Here is a 19567-nt window from a genome sequence, read left to right as displayed (position 1 = left end):
TGACCAACTCCGTCACCGGGTTAGCTTCGTCTACAAAACAACAATTGAACCATAACAGCACGTGCATTCTATGCGACGGTCGTGAATAAACGGCGCATTGTCACTGAATTTGTTTGCTTGGTGATCCTGCCTTAACTTGTAAACTAAAAATGTCTTCTTCGGAGAGTTGCGATGATTCCGACTATGATTCCGACACCGCTGTAGGTTCTATTTTGCGGTTTCTGGGCAATAGAACTTCCTTCAGTGAAAATGTGTCCCATAATAAGCGCGCTGCGTTTATTAGGAAAGTGGTCTTATGTCAAAAAAAAAATAGAAGATGCAATAGGCTTTTCAAAAACAGTGTTGGAGCCGTTATTCGTTATTCTTACCAGCTATATCTAATTAATCAAATGCCGATATCATATGGACATAGTAACAAAATTAGATAATTAATAAGCCTTACTGGCAAGTTGGAATTTTAGCACCGATGCTTTAATTCCAGTCGATATTGCCGTCTATTTTTAATCATCAAGTGTCGTTTCAATTATTTCGGTTGTTTCGTTTCGGTTGTTGCAAGACACGAGCTCGGAGCGCTTGAGCGACAGCCGACCAAATTACCTGATCAGCATTATGTGACCCTAGTGTATTCTGATACATTTGCTGTTAATCGGTTAAGTAATAAGCATGTCCAACTGCTGCGGCTGCGTTACAAGTTTAAAAAAATGCTGACTGCGTGTTGACCAATTTATTTATACGACAAGACACACTCGACATTTAGAAAGCGCTTTGGAAAAATAACTAAACATCTATTCGAGATTCGAATCACTTAGATTATAGTCCGGACGTTGTAGAAGTGGCAAATAACATACTTTTGCCAATCGAAGAAAGCTGTTTTTTTGCCGAAAGGGGATGAATTCTGTCACAGTGCGATGTTGTAACATGTGTATTGTCTATCGTTTTTTACAGTTGCAAGATGCCCTTGCCTCGGGAAGACTGGCTCCTGGGTTATACGCTATGACTCCTTTGGCAGCTACACAATCACAGATTAATGATTCCGAAGCCCTAGAGGCTAAACATCGTCAAATCTATCTCGATATTGACTGGTTTGAACGACTAGATTGCACGACTGGATTGGCACCCCTCACTCAAGACTTGAAGGAGCATGAGGAGGAACTCAGACTGGATGTAGAAAAGAAAGGACTTCAAGAAGATGATGACAATGTGCATCAGGATTTCAAACGAGAACTTATGTTGTGAGGAAACGCTTCTGAAAATTTCTCAAATTATAGGATAGTCTTTTTTTCGGTTTTAAACTAGTTAGTTGGCAGTGAAGGCGTCATACGGAAAATCACTTTACAGTTCATTAGTGACTCGAGAAATAATGTTACCTTTTTCAAAGAAATCTCGATGATGATACAGTAGTTGGTTTAGCCCACGTTTTTTTTTTTTATAGCTACCGGCAAGCACAAGCAACCGTGCTTGACGCGTTGGATCGACTAAAAAAACTTGGTGTACCCACAAAACGTCCTGAGGACTACTTTGCACAGATGGCCAAAAGCGACGCTCATATGACCAAAGTGAAGCAGAAGTTTCTGGTAAAGAAGAAGCAGATTGAGAGATCACAAAAGGTTAAACAGATTCGTGAAATGAAGAAACTCGGCAAAAAAGTGCAGACCGAAGTGATGCTTCAGCGAGCCAAAGAAAAACGCGAACTCATGGAGAAAATTAAACGGTGTGAAGTCGATAAACTACAGCTTTGCTGAAGTATTTTCTATTGCTGTCACTGGTTATTGTTAACCAATCATTTTATGTGGTTAATACTGAAACTGGCAACCAACCAGCCAGACAGACTTGTTGAGATTTATCAGTGGGGAATTAAGCCTATTCGTTACTCTTGTGGGTCTAGTGTTCAAAATGCATAAATTAAAATGCAAACATGATTAATGAAGCATTTAACATTCAAAGGCTAAATAAATTTGTTGGATGAATTGGAAAATAACAATTATTATATATAATTTCAGATATAAAAAAGGCAAGGGTACACTTGAATTTCTTGATGAACATCCTGAGCTTAAAAAAGGCCTCAGTCGGTCTCAGTTCAAGCGAATTGGAAAGGACCAGAAGTACGGATTTGGAGGCCAGAAGAAGCGAAGTAAAAGAAATACAAAGGAAAGCTTTGAAGATATTGGTGGAAAGGTTGGTAGTATAAGTAATTATGTGTCGGTTCAAATTGTTCATGTTTATAAACTTAATATTCGTTATTATTGGGTATTCCAAAAGGCATCACGAAAAGCTGTTTGACTTTAAGGAATGGGTATTAAACACAGCATTATTTTTTAAATAGATTTTTGTTGAACAGAAATGGTGTTACATACCTTTTTAAAGACTATTTACGCAGCAGCTTTTGCATAGCACAAATAACATAGTTCTTTTTTTGACATTTTAGAAAGCTTACGCTAAGGTTCCTAAGGCTCACCATAAAAAGTTGAAAGCGAAGCAGCGGAGGATGAAGACCGCTTAATATAACTAAACTGTATATATGTAACAACCCTGGCGATGATGTCTCAACAGACTTCTTAATTGGCTCTTTGTTTACGATAATAAAGTATAGAAATCTAATAACAATTTAAATTCGTCCTGTTGCCCGTGTCGACCTTGAAACGTCGTGTGTGTAATACATGCAATGAAAATAAAAGATGTGTCATGTATATCAATTGGAGAGAAATCTTGTACTTTAAAGCGAACATACAATAGCATAGGCTTGCACTGCTTATTCAGATTGATTTAGCCTGTTATTTGCCATCCATTTACAAGTTTACTCTGTTGGTTTAATATTTGAGTGAAGTGAAAGTGCTTTAATGCAGTAATTTTATTCCAAACTAAGTGCAATTTGCAGTAATATCAAACCCAAAACCAAAATATTTTTTCATTAAAAAACGCGAATGTCAGAAGTGGGGTTCGAACCCACGCCCTCGTAGGAGGAGCAGAGCTTAAATCTGCCGCCTTAGACCACTCGGCCATTCTGACTTCTGGCATCGCGAGCGACTGTGGTTCTACATTTCGTAACTACTATGAACGAGACCACGCAAAGCACCTGTAATAATCGATTGAAGGCACTGATTATATTCTGTTCGCGACAGTTAACACTGATTCGAAACGGAAAACATATCATAAATAATGATTCAATATTCTATGGTGCAACAGTTCAGAGGACCTTAAGCGGGTGTTTCCTACGAACTTAGATAGATAAAAAGCATTAAAATGTTAATAGTTGAAAGTTATGTTTGGGCTACTCCACTCATGTCTGAACCTTCATGATCTTGCTACTGCCCTCCCATTTGCTCTGAAATGCAACAACGTTCTTTGATTACATGAATACTATTTTACGTATCCTCCTTAGTTACATAATTTATAAATCCATATACAGTGGATCAATGTACAAATTAATATGAGAGAACATGAATACTTCCAGAAGCCTTTACAATAACAAAAAGTGAGTTAACTATATTTTTCTTTTAGGATTAAGTAAATGGTCTTTCAATAGAGAGACGAACAGTATTCCCACAGATACCTTAAACGGTTGGATGCAAACACACGTATGGAACTACATTTCGACATAATTTTTAGAACTCATTTCTATATAACGGCGCCTATATTACGACATGTTATTATTACTAAGAAAACTGCCTTTCAATGGAGACTAATTTTCGGATTCCTGTATCACTAAAACACCGTAGACCCCCAAAGACATAAATATAAGGTGAATTATGACGACGAACATAATGATAATATTAAATATTAAAGTCCTTGTTACTTGTTAGCTGTTACCTACGTCGGACTCATATCAGTAGTTTGTTATCTACTTGTATTCTCCATCGCAACGTTCCAGTTTCACTTTAACTTTCGTTGAAATGATTTAGCGAAGAAAAGCATTGCAAAAAATATTCCGCTAAATAACTAATAACAATAATGATATATATCCTGTCCGCTATGAGGAAACCCAAGGATTAAAAGATAACAGTCCATACATGTGGTGGTGTACATAAATTAGTATTTTTTTTATTTAGCTTTGGTTGCGATATTATTTTTTTATATACTTCTTTCTATTATATGTAGACCATTCTGCTCACTATGCTTTTCATATATATATATATATATATATATATATATATGTGAAATAGTACATCCGTATAAATCTTGTATTATAATATAATGTTATATTATGAATTATTAACTGAACAAAGTAAAGGATGAATACTGTGAGAAGAAAAATATTACCTTTAACAAACAACGTTTTATGTACCATGCGATCGGAGTGGATCAGTTATTATCAACAAACCGCACTCTATAAACCGGCCCCACGTCTAACAAGCAAAATTTTATTTCTCATTAGTGGAACTTCCATCATTTGATACACTCGTGGTTGTTTTGAAAAATAATTATGGTAACAACAGTACTATGTACTAACATTATTTCTTGAAGGAAAATAGTGGGTGCACAATGAGCAGATCTATTCGTTTGAGGCAAATCAGGTCTTACTGTCCATAATTCGTGGAATTAGTTAGCCAAAGATTATATAAAACTACAAAATTTGTCAAATGGACATATGATTACGCCTAATATTCCGCTCGTAATAAACCCTTTTTCGCAATTTCGTTTGCTGAATGTAAGTTGTATAGAAGCAAGTATAGTGCAGTTGAGACAACCGTATTATCAGGTGCTCCTTGTTTTTGACATATACTAAAAATTTAACGATTAGTTGAAGGACTCTATGCGTGGCGACGAGACAGCTATATCTGGTTCCACGATAACAACAAATCCACATTTTTCTATATCCTAGTTAAAAACATTCTGGTAAAGCTGGTGACATATCCCTGAAATACTCCACTCACACTGTATAATAGTATACATAGTATCATGCTGTAATCGCGTGCAGATGTAGTCAATGACAGAATAGCAGAACAATTGACACATGTTGGATTATTTCATTCTCGGAAGTTCACTTAACTTTTTTAGTGTAGAGAGAAAGTTATAGAGATCGCGCAGATTGGCACCGATGGTTTAACCCTTATTGTGCATAGGTCACTTAGGATACAGCTCTAAACTATGACGGCAGATCCAAGACTAATAGTTGGTTTTTAAAATCGTGTAAAGGAACGATCCGGTCTTTAGGCGAGTATATAAATGTGGATAACAGTCTAACTTGATTTAATGGAAAAACTAAATATAATAAGGAAACTTACATAGGCTTTGTATTGCATACTTTTTTGGCATACTTAATTTGATAATTGAAATAGGATGGCAAATCGTTTTTAATTGCGGAGCTCACCGTTTTCTGGCGCTTTCAGAGTTTCGTGCCAATTTCCGTCTACCTCGAATGGTTTTAAGGCTTCTAAGTAATCAAAAATGTTTACAAGAAGGGAAGAACTGCTTTGGATTTAAATGATCCCTGTCCTAGAGAATTGCCAAATCTATCTCGAAATTCCGTACGAATACGTCAATAATTAACAAAGTTAATCAAAGGGTCAACGAGTATGCTTGTATTATTTTTGTTCCCTTCGATAGAGCTACAGCAATACTTCTCAATTGTGACTTTACATCTCTCTAAGCGTTTTCCATCAGGCGCTTAATAGCTAAGAGTAACTACATGTTTCTCAAAGTAGTTTAATAAAAAAAATAGCATTCATAAAAGTTATCCAGTATAACTCGGCGACTTCTACGATTATATTCATAGTTTTCGTTGCCCTTTCATTATTATCTCATAAACAAATTTAATTTCACAATTTGTCGCCCAAGCGTCTGCTCTTGGCTGGGCCGCTAGAGGTACTGCCATCCACGTTTCGACGGTACTCGAACAAGAACGGAACCTTCCACACGCGACATATATAGTGAAATACTGTCCATCGGTGCGAATGACAATCTGAGAGAAAATGTATAATCCAGTCTTTTATGCGTGCATTATCTTGTTTGAACATCACCCATAGACGTCTCTTGAAGTTTCACCAAAAACAGTGTCACAAGGCCAATCCAACTCATATTTCGTCCCTTCTCTTGTGCATGCTTTATTCTAAATCGTTTGCGTCCAACCCTGCGTCGATTGCGAAGAGCTCTATGTTTGTAAATATAAAATTCTTCAAAGGCCACAGGACAGACGGGCACAGCCAATATAAACTAGTCCTACATGGTTTTCTACGTTTTCTTCCTCTGGTGCAAGTAAATATCTCTATTTTCGGGATGTCTACATAGAGACATAGAGTGCTCCGCCGGACGATGATACACATTAGTAAGCCGTAAGCACATATGACCAAAACTAGAAAGTCAACTGGTTCTGCAGATGAAAATGTCGGCAGAGAACACAGATCAGTTGAAGAACTCGCTGAAACAATACGAACGGCATTATCATGTGAATTACCCTAGGAAATAACCAACGATGACAATTAACGATTTTATACTAAATTTTTAATCACATGAAGACCGATATGGTTTACATGTTTTGTTTTTCTATAATATGAATTACATCGAAAATAAATATTTCGAAGAAGACTATCACGGTTCGCTAATTTCAGTTGCTGCTATCATACAAAAAAACATTGCCAGTTACGTTTTCAATTACCTCGACTGCACTCCACTTAGATTGTGTTTCCTAGCGGTACTTTGACGCTGTTTATTCAAGAAGCTTCCACTAGCCAAGCGCTGCTCTGCAGCACGACGCTGTTCGTGCGCCCCAAAGTTGTGCAGAGCCGTCATTATTAACCGCTCCTGTAAAAGGAAGATCAACTAGAAATTGGTGAAATAATGTAAAAGTTTAGAATAACACAAGGTTAAAAATCTAAACTTATTTCATCTTGCTTTATAAAAATAGCAAATCTCAACCGTTTGATAGATCTAAATTTATCATTTTTCATGCGTAAGTCGAAGGTTCTAAGCAGCGGTACTTCGAGCACGGTAAGCTCTACCTGAGAGTCATATTGGCTTCTCATTTGCGCCACATCCCGTTCAAGCTTCGAGATGAGCTGATCCTTTTCCGAAATTTCGTGCCTCAGTGCAGCTTCGCTACTACCGTCATTGAGATTTGCGAGCACCGTTCGAGCCTTAGCGATACAGCGGTCGTACTTCTCTTCTGACTGAATCAACTCCTGCTTCCGTTCCTCCAATTCACGTGTTAACTTCTCCACCTATACCAAACAATGAACGAATACAAAGTCGTATGTCAGTGAGGTAATGATGAGCTAAAGGATTCAGCAGGCGGCTGATCCTTTGCTATAAAAGTTATCTGAGAAAGTGAGGCTGAATATATATCCCTCATGTCACCAGATCGTAAACGTGGCCATGTATAATAATGGTAATAATAATATGTAAAGCTTTTACGCCTAGGGAAAGGAGAGTCGTGTATTATCTTTGAGAACAAATGGTCCACCCATTCCTATGATTATATGCTAGGTAGTTGAACGTAGCTCTTGACGACAACAATCCACGTGCGCTAATATTGACTGTTATAACGTTTCAAAAAACTGTACAGCCAGCTGGCTTATCCGCTCTATGAACATCACGCGGCCGTTCAAATTCTACTCAATTTTCAGCTACACATATTAATACCTAAAGAAATAAAGCTAAATTTTACCTTATCGTTAAGGTCACGAACGATTGAGTTGTCTGCGCTGTGAGATTCGAGCTCCAGAATCTTCATGTTCGCCGCTCGAAGTTTCTGTTCCGTTTCTTCTTGAAGCTTCTTCAAGTCATCGTGAAGTTCTGTAGTTACACCAAAATAAATTCATCACGACTCTACAAAACACCAAATTCTTTGTTGGTAAAAATCGATTATTACTGCAAGCTTTTGTTTGCTCCTAAGTAGGGTAATTTAGCGAGCGAAAAATATGCCGGGAAGGGCTACAGTAGGTGTTCCTGTGCCAAATGTAACGCTAGTTCTGTACAAAGCAAAACTAACCTTTATACGCATCACCGTCGGCACTCGTAAGTGACCGTTTTCTGAGCGTTTCATTCTCGGCCTGTAATCTAAGCAACTTCTCCTTGAGAAGTGCTGGCGAATCTTCTAGAAAGTCACTACTACCTGGGATCATTTTAGCGCCAACGCCGTCCGTGGAACTCTGCTTGTTCAACTGAATTAAAAAACGAATAAAGATACCAATACTTCATAAATCGAATCAATCAGTTAAGTTCAGCCCACGTTACATCGGCTGATTGGTACTGCACAAAGTAACACGAAATGGCAGACAAATAACAGCGGGTTCGAATACATATCCTTGAATTCGGTGAAGCCAAGCAAAACTTCAGCTAAGCGATAGCTTCAATTGAAATAATAAGAAAATAAGAGTTGCGCCATTTGTACCATGTCGACAACATGTATCTAAATACTACTGTGATAATTTAGATGATTTGTTTTAGCTCTAGTATATTTATAAGTTGAGCTAGTACCTAACAAACTCACTTTAAGTTCCTCGATGCTTTCCCTAAGCGTGTCCCTCTCAATCAGAACCCGATCCTTTTCGGCAGTCAGCGCTGTAAGTTTCTCTTCGAAGCGTCTTTTTTCAAACTCTGCCCGATCCGCGCGCTCCGTCTCTTCTGTAAGCCGTTCGTGAAGAGAGTGGGTCTCTTTCTTATATACTTCGATCTGTGTTTTCAACGTGGCCGTCCGAGACAGTTCCTGCAGCGGAAAAAACAACCGTATTGACATGATTGCTTTACCCTGGTATCCGAGTTTGGGGAACTGTAAATATCTCAATATGTCGCACGTTGTGTTAATTTGCTTAGTATCACATGTACGTGTAGAGTCTAATGTTTTGCTTGCAAAAATTATATCACGAACAGACAGGCATCTGTATAAGTGAATCATGGATAAATTTCTTAACATTTTTAGGTCATTACTATTTGTGAACTGGATAGGAAGATGTTATAACGTTCGTTAATTATAGAAAAGAACAAAGATAATAATCATTGATTTTGCCTGGACTTCCAGCACAGTATTCAATGACTGGTTTCAAGATTTCAAGTCTAAGCTCGGTCGTGAAAGGACGCCTAATGAGCTCCATTCCGCTGCGTTTTTATATTCTGTTAGCACAATCGAAGCTATGAGAATCATCTACAGTGTAGCTATAATAGCATGTTTGCTGTACCCAAAAAAAATACCTTGCATTAAGCTCCTGCTTGCTAAATTTACAGAACACATTTATTGACTAACGTTTTTTTGTTGATTGATCTTTATAGCGTACACTCTATAGATAGTTAAAAATGTGATAACCTCACCATCAATCAACCTGACCTCAAATGACAAAACTCTCGAACCATTTTGCCCCAACCTGAATATGACATCCTACATCACTTAAGACAAAAATTAAAGATAAAATTTAGGCCTAAAACGCCCATGGCCCTGTTGTAAGGGGGCTGACAAGTGTTGTCGAATAGTTTTTCCACACATGCTAAATTGGTTTCTTATGAAAAAGATTTAATGCTGTTCTACGTACCTATGTAACTTTGATAACTCCCCCTTTACAAGTTTTATGCCGTGCAATATTGAGATTGTGGAGAAAGTTTGTTCTTCGTATCACGTTATATTTATAGAACTCGAGCACGAGGTATGTATACTAGATGTCTGGGGAAATGGAATAGAGAATAATAAATATAACGCTATTAGCAATGTAAATCCATTCTGATCGGAGCAGATACTAATGTATATGACAATCTTCTACTATGTGTACCACTGTGTGGTGCCTTAAAAGAAGACAACATTGTTATTGCTAAGGCGCTCCTTGAGCATGGTATTAAAACTGAAGCACAGACATTTGATGATTTCCATAGAATTAATATAAGCTATACACATTTACCTCTTCTAGACGAACGTTGGCTTGTAAGTAGTCAGCGTTCTTCGCCTCAAGAAGTTTGAGCTGCTTTTTTAAATCGCTCATTTCCTCCATTTTTTTTCGGTACATTTCTAACGAAGCTTCGTACCGACCGACCTGCTCATTTGTGTGCCTTAAAACATCAAGCTCATCCTTCAGCGCTGCTAGCTGTTCCCTATCTCGGGCCAACTCTTCATTACGAGCCGTTAAATCTCGAGCCAACGACTGAGCTTCCTCGAGTTTAGAGCGAAACTCTTCTTTTTGCATCTCCATTTTAAAAAGCTCGCTCTCCAATTTGCTCTGCTGGTCGCGTTGAGCCTTTACCTTCGCACCGATCGATCTATACGCAAAAAAGACAATCATTACTAGTTAGCTTTTCTTTGATAATGATGTGAATTAATATTAGCAATATTTAAACGTTTTCAATACAAGGTCATGTATTTCGTCAGTCTTGTACTCTAACAGGAATACTTACTGAGGAGCCTCTTCGCTTGCCATTTTATCTTGAACTTCACGTAGCTCATCTACAAGCAGCATCTTCTCCTGTCGTTCTGTTTGTAAAATTCCTTCGATTTCATGAAGACGCTGTTCAAGTCGTTCTCTTGCTCTTTCTTCCTGAACGAGCCTTTCCTCGAGTCGTCTAACAACGTCCGGCCCAGACAGCCCCGTTATGATACCGCTAGCAGAGGCCGCATCTAAGGCCGGTTGCGGCAGCGAATGCATCGACGCCATAAGCTGAAAATTGGCCATATTAATTTTATGGCTGCTCAGTTGTCCGCTCGAACTAAACAGAACTGTCACCAACACAAATGTTACTGTTATTAAGTCTATAGAAACAATCGCTGTTTGAGATCCTATAGATTAAAGAACGTTTATAAACTAAGGTCAATGCATTTGAATGAGTATAGGTTCATTTGTGCCACTGGAGCGTATGAAACAGCTCACGTAAAGAGCAGCATTCCGAACGCTGAAGAAGTTTGTAAGCGTTCTCACTTCTTGTATAGCTTTCATGACAACATGTTGCACTTCTTCCTCAAGGGCCATAATCCTTTGAATATAGCCCTCCTTCGATGGGCAGTTTACCGCTGCAGCCAGCACTAGTTGCAGCAGACGACCCACGTCGCGGCCACGCTCGCCTACTGATTGGGCCAGTTCGCCCTCGTTGAGAATGAGCGATATACACGACACGTCTCCCAGATAATCCACTACGCGGCCGATTACTTTCTTTACATTTGACACCTGTAATGTTCGAACCAAAAAGAATAAACATTAGTCCAGTATTCATAGATGCCACGGATATTCCGCATGCGTCTATATTGTAATACTAACAAAGCTGGTCATATTCTGGAAATGTTGCGGCAGGTTCTTACATATTTAGTGGAGTAGACGCCGAAAATTCGTTTCTACGCAGAGGTCGTAAACAGTCAATGTCTACAAAATACAAACAATATGCCTTTTTCTTAAAAAAATAGAACGCGTCTTTATGTCATACTAATCATATTGATGCATATATTCCTGAATATTAACCTTTAGATCTTCTAGTTAAATATATGGCGCATAAGAGCAATTTTAAACGATAACGGCCAAACATTTCACCCTTATTACATAGTGTATTTAATTAAATGTTTTATCAGTGCTAATTATATATCTACCAGTCTAATCGATCTCGAACACATTCTGAGTATTTCCTTTGAAATATCGCTATTACCATAAATTAATTCCCATCTAGTTTCTGGGAAAAGTTATCAAGCGCCATTGATCACAGTCAATCATTAATTATTTCAAAAGCATTTCAATTTATACAATCCCGCTAATTAACTTCATTATACCTCGATGTAGGATTAACGTTTGCCACGTTCAATGAGCCGACTGCACGAGATATTCAACATGATAGCGAGGTGCAATTGTATTAAGCGACATGTACAGAATAACTTCACTTAGACTCACCAAACCGCCTTTATAAAAACTAAAGTAATATAATTCATTAAACAGTGAGTCCGCTTCCATAGTCATACATATGCATGTAGCGACGACTTGTGCAAATTCTAGTTTACGTACTGCCGGGCACTGAGAAATATACACACTACATACTCATGTACTGCACATAATAGAACTAGACGCGCTCGCTATAAAAAACCAAATGACACTCGCAACGCAAATTTAAAGCGAAACAGCGAAATACGGAGGGTTATTCCGAGCAAACGCAATGGGTGAGGTCCCATTTGCTTACTTCCGTCACTTCAGCTGTGACATCTGTACTAAGCACCAACAGCGCCTCGTCGCACAACACCATACTCCAGTCAGCTCTAGCATGCATTAAATCTTAGCTTCTTCTATTCGTTCCTTCTTGCTTACATTCGACGTGAGAAGGCTGACGTTGCGCGGGATGAACTGAGAAGCGAAACTACTCCACCACTACCCGTAAAATCATTCGTCTGTGACTTGCGCATTGAGATGTACCCAAGCAGAAAAATAACAGAATGCCTATTTTCCGGTAGGTAATAATCCAGTTTGCAAATAAGAACCACTGCTGCATGACAAGGAAAGCAACATAAAGTATATATTAATTTTATACTATGAGTGCTAAATTGTTGATGTCACGTATATATAGATATATACGTAGACCAACAAAACACTTATGAAATAGCCTCATACGAAGACTAACTTGCCTTCAATCTCCAATTGTCGCCGCAGTCTGTCTTCAATTTGTTCAGCCATTGCGCATCGAAAAATTCTCCGTCTCTGGAAAAAGGTCCGAAAAAATTTTGATGACTCCCTTTGAAAGCTTAGGAACGATGTTTAGTGGATAATTTTAGAAGGTGTCATTTTAAGGGTGAAAATTGACAGAGTGATAAGGGGCTCTTCCACTGTGAAAAACTATAGTCGTAGGCGTGTGTCTAACTATTACGAGAGCTGCACCGAAGAAAATGCAATCCGTTGACATTCAAAGGCTTGTAGAGTAGATTATGCAAAGGATATCATACATATACAACTGCTTTCTGTGCTCAAATATACGGCCCCGAAATTTTCAGCAGCGCAAGTATTGCCATAATTCTATGGAATACTCAATAAGATTTTCTAAGAAAGTTTTGCAAGAAAATACTCGAAAGGTACTTACAACTGAAAAAGGGACAAAGTTAATTGCTTTTTATGAAAAGACGAAAGCAGTTTAGTAATCTTTAAAAGAAAAAACACTAAATATCTGATTTTGAATGTTTGCAATTGACCACCTACTACTCAAGGGGGCACCTTTTAAACCACATCGGTACTCGGTGTGTGGGTACTTTTCTATCTGATCTGAAAAAGACAGATCCTATTAAACCTACGAAAAGGAAAAACGGAACGGATTACACGAACCTTCGCAAATATTATACAACGATCTGCTAATATACTGATACAATAAATAAAGTAATCAAAGGCCTCAATGAACTGAAAGACATCAATAGAAATTGATCGAAAACGAGAAGCACTTAAATTTATCTATCGTCATTTCAGCTCAAGGCTCTTTGCCAACTTTGCATGTTCTTTATGATAATCTTACATCTGGTGGAGAACGTAGGCTAACGCCGTCCCATCAGAGAGTTCCTCCGGCGAAGAATGTGGTACCGGAATATCAAAGGATGCCCTCAGCTGAAACATAAGACAAGATCATAAAATACCAATAATTATGTCGACCACTTTTCGTTTTCCAATCCATTAAATGGCTTATATAATCCATATCAAAGCCAGTAAACTATGTATTGTTTCACTGCTCACCAGGTAAACAATCGCTGGCTTCCAGATAATTTCTATCCATGTGGAGTTGGTTTGTCGTCAGCCCACGGTAAAGCCGCAGGTAAAGCTTGATCGATGGCTATATATATGTATATATATATATATATATACGATAATAAAGCTATGCTAGCAATATGATCTTTATTATTGATATTTGCTAATAACTTTCAATTAGTGCTGCGAGAATAGAAAAATGCCGTATGAAAATAGGGAACAATATGGGTCAGTGTCATCTGATCACTGCTTTAACCTATAATACGATTTAATGTGAGAATCAATATTTAGTAGGCGGCAGCAAATCGGTACCTTTCCGCAGAAAAACTACCTTTAGCTAATATGTTTCGCTAAGTGTTTATGAAAAACGTAGGCCATATTTTTTCACGACTATTAAAAAAAATGTACCTAGTTTTTCATTTAGCTTTGTTTTGAGGCGGATCTTAAATTTCTAAGGCTGATGTCAGTTTTACCTGTAACGAGTTGTACGTATCTTTAGTAATTAAGTATACTCCTGTAAGAAGCGGCCATTAAGAATCATTGTTTACAGCAAGTTACACTTTGACGATAGGAAGCTTCCTTTAACGATTGGGACAAATAAAAATTTTTAGAAATAAAATAAATAAAAACCGTATTTAAAGAAAATTACAAATCAAATCCGCTAGTTTTTTACACTATTCCATACACATTTATACGCTTGTTATTGTTAAAATGTTTTAGCTTTTACAAAAACTAAGAATAGGCAGTGAATCTAATTTTGCAGTTTCCTTTAAGTACGGTTACTTATTTTAATCATTTTTATTTGCTACGATCGTTACGGGTATATTCTTCTCCATAAAGTGTAATTTATTGTAAACAATGATATTTAATGGTCATTTCCTCCATTGTAAGTCAATTCAATTATGTGTATCTAACCTTCCTGTTTCGGAGTCTCTTGAAGTTCACATGTTGTTACCACGAAACTTGCGAAAGGCGTAGTAACAGTTAATTTGTATTTAACAGTTTTGCTAAAGAAACACTCAGCATCAACTGAACAGCAGCAGTCACAATGCAGTCAATTTCAAGGCAAAAAAGTATCCACCAACGCTATGGTCACACCCTTAGCGACTGGAAAAGTTATATTGTTTTTCAATGTCACCCTAAAACGCCAAACCGAAATATGACATTCAATGGTAGTGTACGTTAGCGATCGGGTGTTCGTTTTAGATATGTATAAACCATAGTAATAAGCCAATGTCTACCTTCTATGACTCTAAATTAGAGACAATAGGAGAAATATACACGGAACACATTCGGATTATTGCACGAAGGGCAAAACACTACTCGAGATAAAGGCCAGCATTAATTGTCACTGATTGATCGCACAATTCCAGTACATCAAATAATTCTTTTAAGGAACTCCCTTCCTGCTGTTGCGTTTCTGTGTTTTATATGGGAAAGTTTAGCTTGTGCTAAACCGAGTTCCCTGCGGAACAGCGCGATATCTCTTAATGACTTGTATCAATATTATTATTATTAATGAAAAAAATCGATCTTCATATTAATGACCGCTAATTTTCCCTTGCAACTTATAAGCATAACGATATGATGGGATTCATCATGCTTTGCTATTGGCGTTATAGTTTAGCATCGCCGCTTTAGATTTTGTCTACGTGACTCATCTACGTTTGAATAAATTGACGAAAAAAATCAAGCCCTACAGTAATAGGGCAGCGAACGTGAACAGACCACGTAAGCAATAGCATCTGCCGCAACCCACGAAATACAGTTCAGGAAATAATGACGTCGCGTAATTTCACGTACTTATGTGACGTAACTTACTCAGCCCGTCTATAATGACCCTAAAATATCGTTGATAACACATAGCTTCCTGTTGATCCATATATATATATATATAATATTGGATTTCTCTAGATCCCTCGACTGTATGATAAGGGATGTAGCTCCTTTCCTTTTATTTACCGTGGTTTCAACATTTTGAGCGAATTAATATAAAGGAAGATTGACTTATTTAGGTTAAAAATACCAGTAATTGGGAGTTAATGCATAGAAATATACAAAATATATTAGTCAAAAAATAGAACTCGTTGATGGTAGAACGCTAAACGGCCAAAGAAAGGGATATCCTTTTTGCAGGAGACGACATCTTTTATTTGCCCTCCATAGTTTTTGGACTTATTCATGGGTCCAGAACTGTATCGTAACTCAATATATTCTTGCGAGCAGCTGAATTATCTTACCCGCCTCTATACAGAATATCTACTAAATGTAGTTTCTTTGACGCACGTAAGGCAGAGGTCTGGAGGCACGCGAAATGACTAAACAAGCGCTCAAATCGAACTCGATTTGAATATTGCTTCACATAGCAGACCAGAAGCTACTGATACCGCATCAGCCACTGATGAATAGCCAGCAACAATGCATCATAATAATGTAATTGTTTAATTATAACATAGACACATATGTATAGAGTCGTTCTTAGCTCCGCATTGTAAAAACGAAACACACATGGGCTTGGAGCTAAATTATTATCCGCTGGTAATAATCAGCAAATTGCTTCGTAGATAGGAAGTACGAGGACACGAGACACATGATAAGCTTCAGATCAGATATGGGCTTCTTTACTTAGGCGCAGTAAATGAAGCTGGCTGTACTGGCTTACAAACAAACCGATCAGACATATCTAGCAAATAAGCCCTATTTAACTCATGCTGCCGGTCTGTTTTTAAAGACACGTAAATTCCAAATGTTTAAATTCGTTACTATTCGATCTAAATTGCAAACTAATATTTTATTAGGATAAATTTGCTCAAGATAGTCATTAGACCAAAAAACCTGATCTTCATTGTTATACATACGCTACTCACTTAGATATAAACATTTGTAAGAGATTTTCCGTAAACGTGTTATATGAATATTAAAGAAAACACTTTAATTTAATCGACACATCTTCGCAATTCACTTCTGGCTACTACGTATCCTGTACCAGCAGATGAGTAGAAAAATATTAACTTATTTGATATTGCGTTAAGTAATGCAGTCAAGTAGCAGTTCAATGCATAACCACAAACTTAAATTGCTTTCCGATAGCTTTCGATAGATGTTCGAACCCGACGGTAACTTAAATCACGGATCAGTCAGCTTACGTTGCTGTTATTTTTCTTACCGGAAATCGACAAAAGGACATGCGCGCATACTCTACTAATCTTGAAAGAATATCGTTCACAATTGCGTAGCGAAAACCGATACAGAAACCTTAACTTGCTTCAATCAGTTTTTTCAATCAAAACAAATAGGTTCCGCAGAGAGGGAGAAAGAGAGCTATAATCCCATATTCTTCTATTATTATCATCATAAGAGTACGTCACGGAAATGTGACAATCGATATTTGTTTGCTTAACCGGGAGGTTTGGCATCAGCGTGAAGGAATTAGGCGCGGACCGAGGTATGAGTCAGAATTTGTTTTCTCGAAGAAGCACAAGAAGTTGTTTAACGAGAACGGGGCTGTTCAATCTCTGGAGCGCAGAGTGAAAAAATTAGCTGAATCGTTACGTTTACGTTACTCTTTTCCAGTAGGCGCAAACGTAACTCAGATAAGATTTTAGATAGACACATAAATGAGATAGACGAATCTCTTCAAACCTTTTGGTCCTGGTTTACGTTATCTGGTGGAAAGATTAGAAAAAAAATAGCAAATTTCGTATAATATGGTCCAAAAATGACTTCAGCTGTGAGAATATGAGTAGACCAAAGGGTCAGGAACTATCTGAATCTATACAGACATAAAACGTATGTAACAATTGTACTTCGACCTTTAGATGTTTCCGGTTACTCTACAAAGGACAGCGTTTCATTTGTGTACACAACGGCCGACGAAGTAACAATACATAAAGTCGTTTTATAAATACGTGTCTGACGATTAAAGACGACTACCACGTTTGCCTGCTCGATAGTCATGTCATACGACTAATACACCTCACTCTATTTATGCTTTTATCCTACTGGCGTTCTATCCAATCAAATGAGGGATCGCAGTTATTGCTATAGTCATCGTGACTACAGAAATCACCGTTTCCTGAGATTTATCGATTGAACGACGTTGCAGCCAGAATCCCATAGAGGCACTGGACGGGATCGACTGAGGATACGAAAATAACGTATCGGATTTGTTAATATCCGACCCTAGTCATCTGTATTGACGAATAGACTGGGCAACACAACAGTCGAAAGAGCTACCAAAAGACGTATTATCGTCTAATCACAACCTTCCTCGTCTCATGCAATAGCGAACGTAGGTAAGTATCGGTCTTTCTGCTCGTTGACCGAGTGGCTGCCGTCGATTATCTTTCTCAGAGGGATGCGACATTGAGCTTTCGAACGGGGCCTCATGGAGGCTCGAATCACCGTCAACCCAGCTGGCTCAAAGGCTGTTCAAGGGAGCCACCATAGAAACGGGTCACGAGGCCCTTTTCTCATATTGTTCGACGCCGTCTCGTGTTAGGAACTAATGTAACGTATTGCATAGCTTGAACAATTTCTCACCAAGCGCTGCAGTGGCTTATTTTCATTTTAACCTGTTTCATCTCGACCAACGTGTTTATGTTGTATCTGTCATTTTTCATCAGAAATTCAGAGACATCGCTATGGAATGAATAGCAGGGCCTCTGGGCGTAAAACTGAGAATCACTGATTCAAACCTCGGATTGAGGGTAGGCCGCACAGTAGAACCAAAGTACGAGAAACCTTTCAATACTACTTTACAAATTGGATTAATTTCTCCGACATTAAATAAGATATTTTTTCTATAAACAGATAGTCTTTTCTATGTGTGTATTGATCTTAGAAATATGTAAATCCAAGATAGATATTAGTGTTTCAAGCTGAGTTTGCGCTTTGAAGTTTCAAAATCCATCCTTATCAGCATACTCTTTCGAAGTGAGTAAAATGAAAAACTGAGGTAGCCGTTGTCGTACGATTGCTTGTTTGTAACAAACGACACTCACTGAATAAGCAACTGGTTCAGTTTTCCTTTTCCTTCCTACTTTAGATGGGACAAAACGAAAGGCCGTTTCGAAGTTATGAAAATTCAAATCACGTCAATTTGTTGTCCTTAACTCGCAGCCTCATATATTTTGTTTTTGCTTATTTTGATTGCTTGTGCTTCTAATCATACAACAAACGTTTCAAAGCAATTCACAAATGGTACCTAAGAGCAGCAAACATTTCAGCTTAGGACTTTCCGTGCGAAAGGGCCTAAGTTCATTTCAATATATTCTACAACCCCAGAGAACACAAACGCAAGATTTGCCAAATTTGGCTTCAATGTAGCTTAGCTCCGTTAGTAGTAGTAAAAAGAAGAAACTAATAAACTCCGTTACTTATTCTTCTTTAGACAGGAGTACTTCATGAAATATTGTAAACCCCGTGGTCAATTTTTAAGATAATGCTAGAGCTGAGTTACCGAAGCATTTTTGACACGATGCAAAACTGATACATGTTTTCTAGCCATAAATTACATTTTCTGACGAAAAATTCTACGAAAATTCAATGATTGTGTGAGATAAGTGAAAGGGTGGGGATGCATTTACCCGTTTTTTTAATACACATCAACTTGGTTGACAAAAAACCACTATTAGTAAAATTTAAACAATTAGTAATTTGAAAATGATTTTTTTTATATGCCTTCAGTGTCAAAATCGCCTGATCTAGCTAGTTGGAACCATTTTATAGAACCAAATAAAGCCTTTCTTCTACACAACCGTCTTTGATCTTTCTTAATTTATATTATTACGAACTGCTTATGCTGAAACAGTCTCGATCGATTGGAAAAACCAGTGACTTTTAATAATGCGTAAGTTATCTTCGTTGTTATCAGATGTGAATCATCGTTTCTCTATCCACATTCAGTGGCACTACGCGGGCACGTCCTCGGCATAAGTCCTCCTTTCTCAGACAAGGTTATATAT

At 37.8% G+C, this 19567-nt stretch overlaps 2 protein-coding genes and 1 non-coding gene across 10 annotated transcripts in view; 1 reads left to right on the top strand and 2 right to left on the bottom strand.

The window, feature by feature from the left end:
• The first annotated feature begins 24 nt into the window (after positions 1-24).
• LOC111248909 (putative rRNA-processing protein EBP2) lies at positions 25-2693 on the top strand. The gene is made up of 5 exons (XM_022802016.2): positions 25-200; positions 946-1232; positions 1433-1711; positions 2001-2175; positions 2426-2693. Exons 1-5 carry the CDS (start codon positions 150-152, stop codon positions 2498-2500), a joined length of 867 nt encoding a protein of 288 aa, XP_022657751.1. The 5' UTR covers positions 25-149; the 3' UTR covers positions 2501-2693.
• Positions 2694-2922: 229 nt separating this feature from the next.
• Positions 2923-3006, bottom strand: TRNAL-UAA (transfer RNA leucine (anticodon UAA)). Its single transcript has one exon. It is a non-coding gene; the product is annotated as a tRNA-Leu (tRNA).
• Positions 3007-4008: 1002 nt separating this feature from the next.
• LOC111248601 (protein Hook homolog 3-like) overlaps positions 4009-19567 on the bottom strand; it is an 18060-nt gene continuing 2501 nt past the window's right edge. For 3 of the 8 annotated variants that reach the window (XM_022801188.2, XM_086987923.1, XM_022801187.2), the window contains 11 exons: positions 13375-13463; positions 12503-12575; positions 10779-11072; positions 10309-10568; positions 9819-10173; positions 8426-8641; positions 7925-8096; positions 7601-7728; positions 6936-7154; positions 6593-6756; positions 4009-6355 (listed from right to left, as the gene is read on the bottom strand). In XM_022801188.2, coding sequence (XP_022656923.1) covers positions 6340-6355; positions 6593-6756; positions 6936-7154; positions 7601-7728; positions 7925-8096; positions 8426-8641; positions 9819-10173; positions 10309-10568; positions 10779-11072; positions 12503-12575; positions 13375-13463 — 1986 coding nt within the window. In that variant the 3' untranslated portion in view covers positions 4009-6339. Of the gene's footprint in view, positions 6356-6588; positions 6757-6935; positions 7155-7600; positions 7729-7924; positions 8097-8425; positions 8642-9818; positions 10174-10308; positions 10569-10778; positions 11073-11662; positions 12089-12502; positions 12576-13374; positions 13464-19567 lie in introns of those variants that run through there. The other 5 variants (XM_022801190.2, XM_022801191.2, XM_086987924.1 and 2 more) reach the window with 5 other exon arrangements.

Source organism: Varroa destructor, unplaced genomic scaffold, assembly GCF_002443255.2.
Source record: "Varroa destructor unplaced genomic scaffold, Vdes_3.0 BEIS01000004.1, whole genome shotgun sequence".
NCBI lineage: Eukaryota > Metazoa > Arthropoda > Arachnida > Mesostigmata > Varroidae > Varroa > Varroa destructor.
This window is presented reverse-complemented; position numbering and strand designations above follow the sequence as displayed.

What these genes read in the sequence shown, in the direction of transcription:
- LOC111248909 (XM_022802016.2), top strand. Translation starts at nt 150, where the DNA reads ATGTCTTCTTCGGAGAGTTGCGATGATTCCGACTATGATTCCGACACC. An exon ending in ACTATGATTCCGACACCGCT is followed by an intron (nt 201 to 945) that starts GTAGGTTCTATT and finishes CGTTTTTTACAG; the next exon opens with TTGCAAGATGCCCTTGCCTC. An exon ending in CTCATGGAGAAAATTAAACG is followed by an intron (nt 1,712 to 2,000) that starts GTGTGAAGTCGA and finishes ATATAATTTCAG; the next exon opens with ATATAAAAAAGGCAAGGGTA.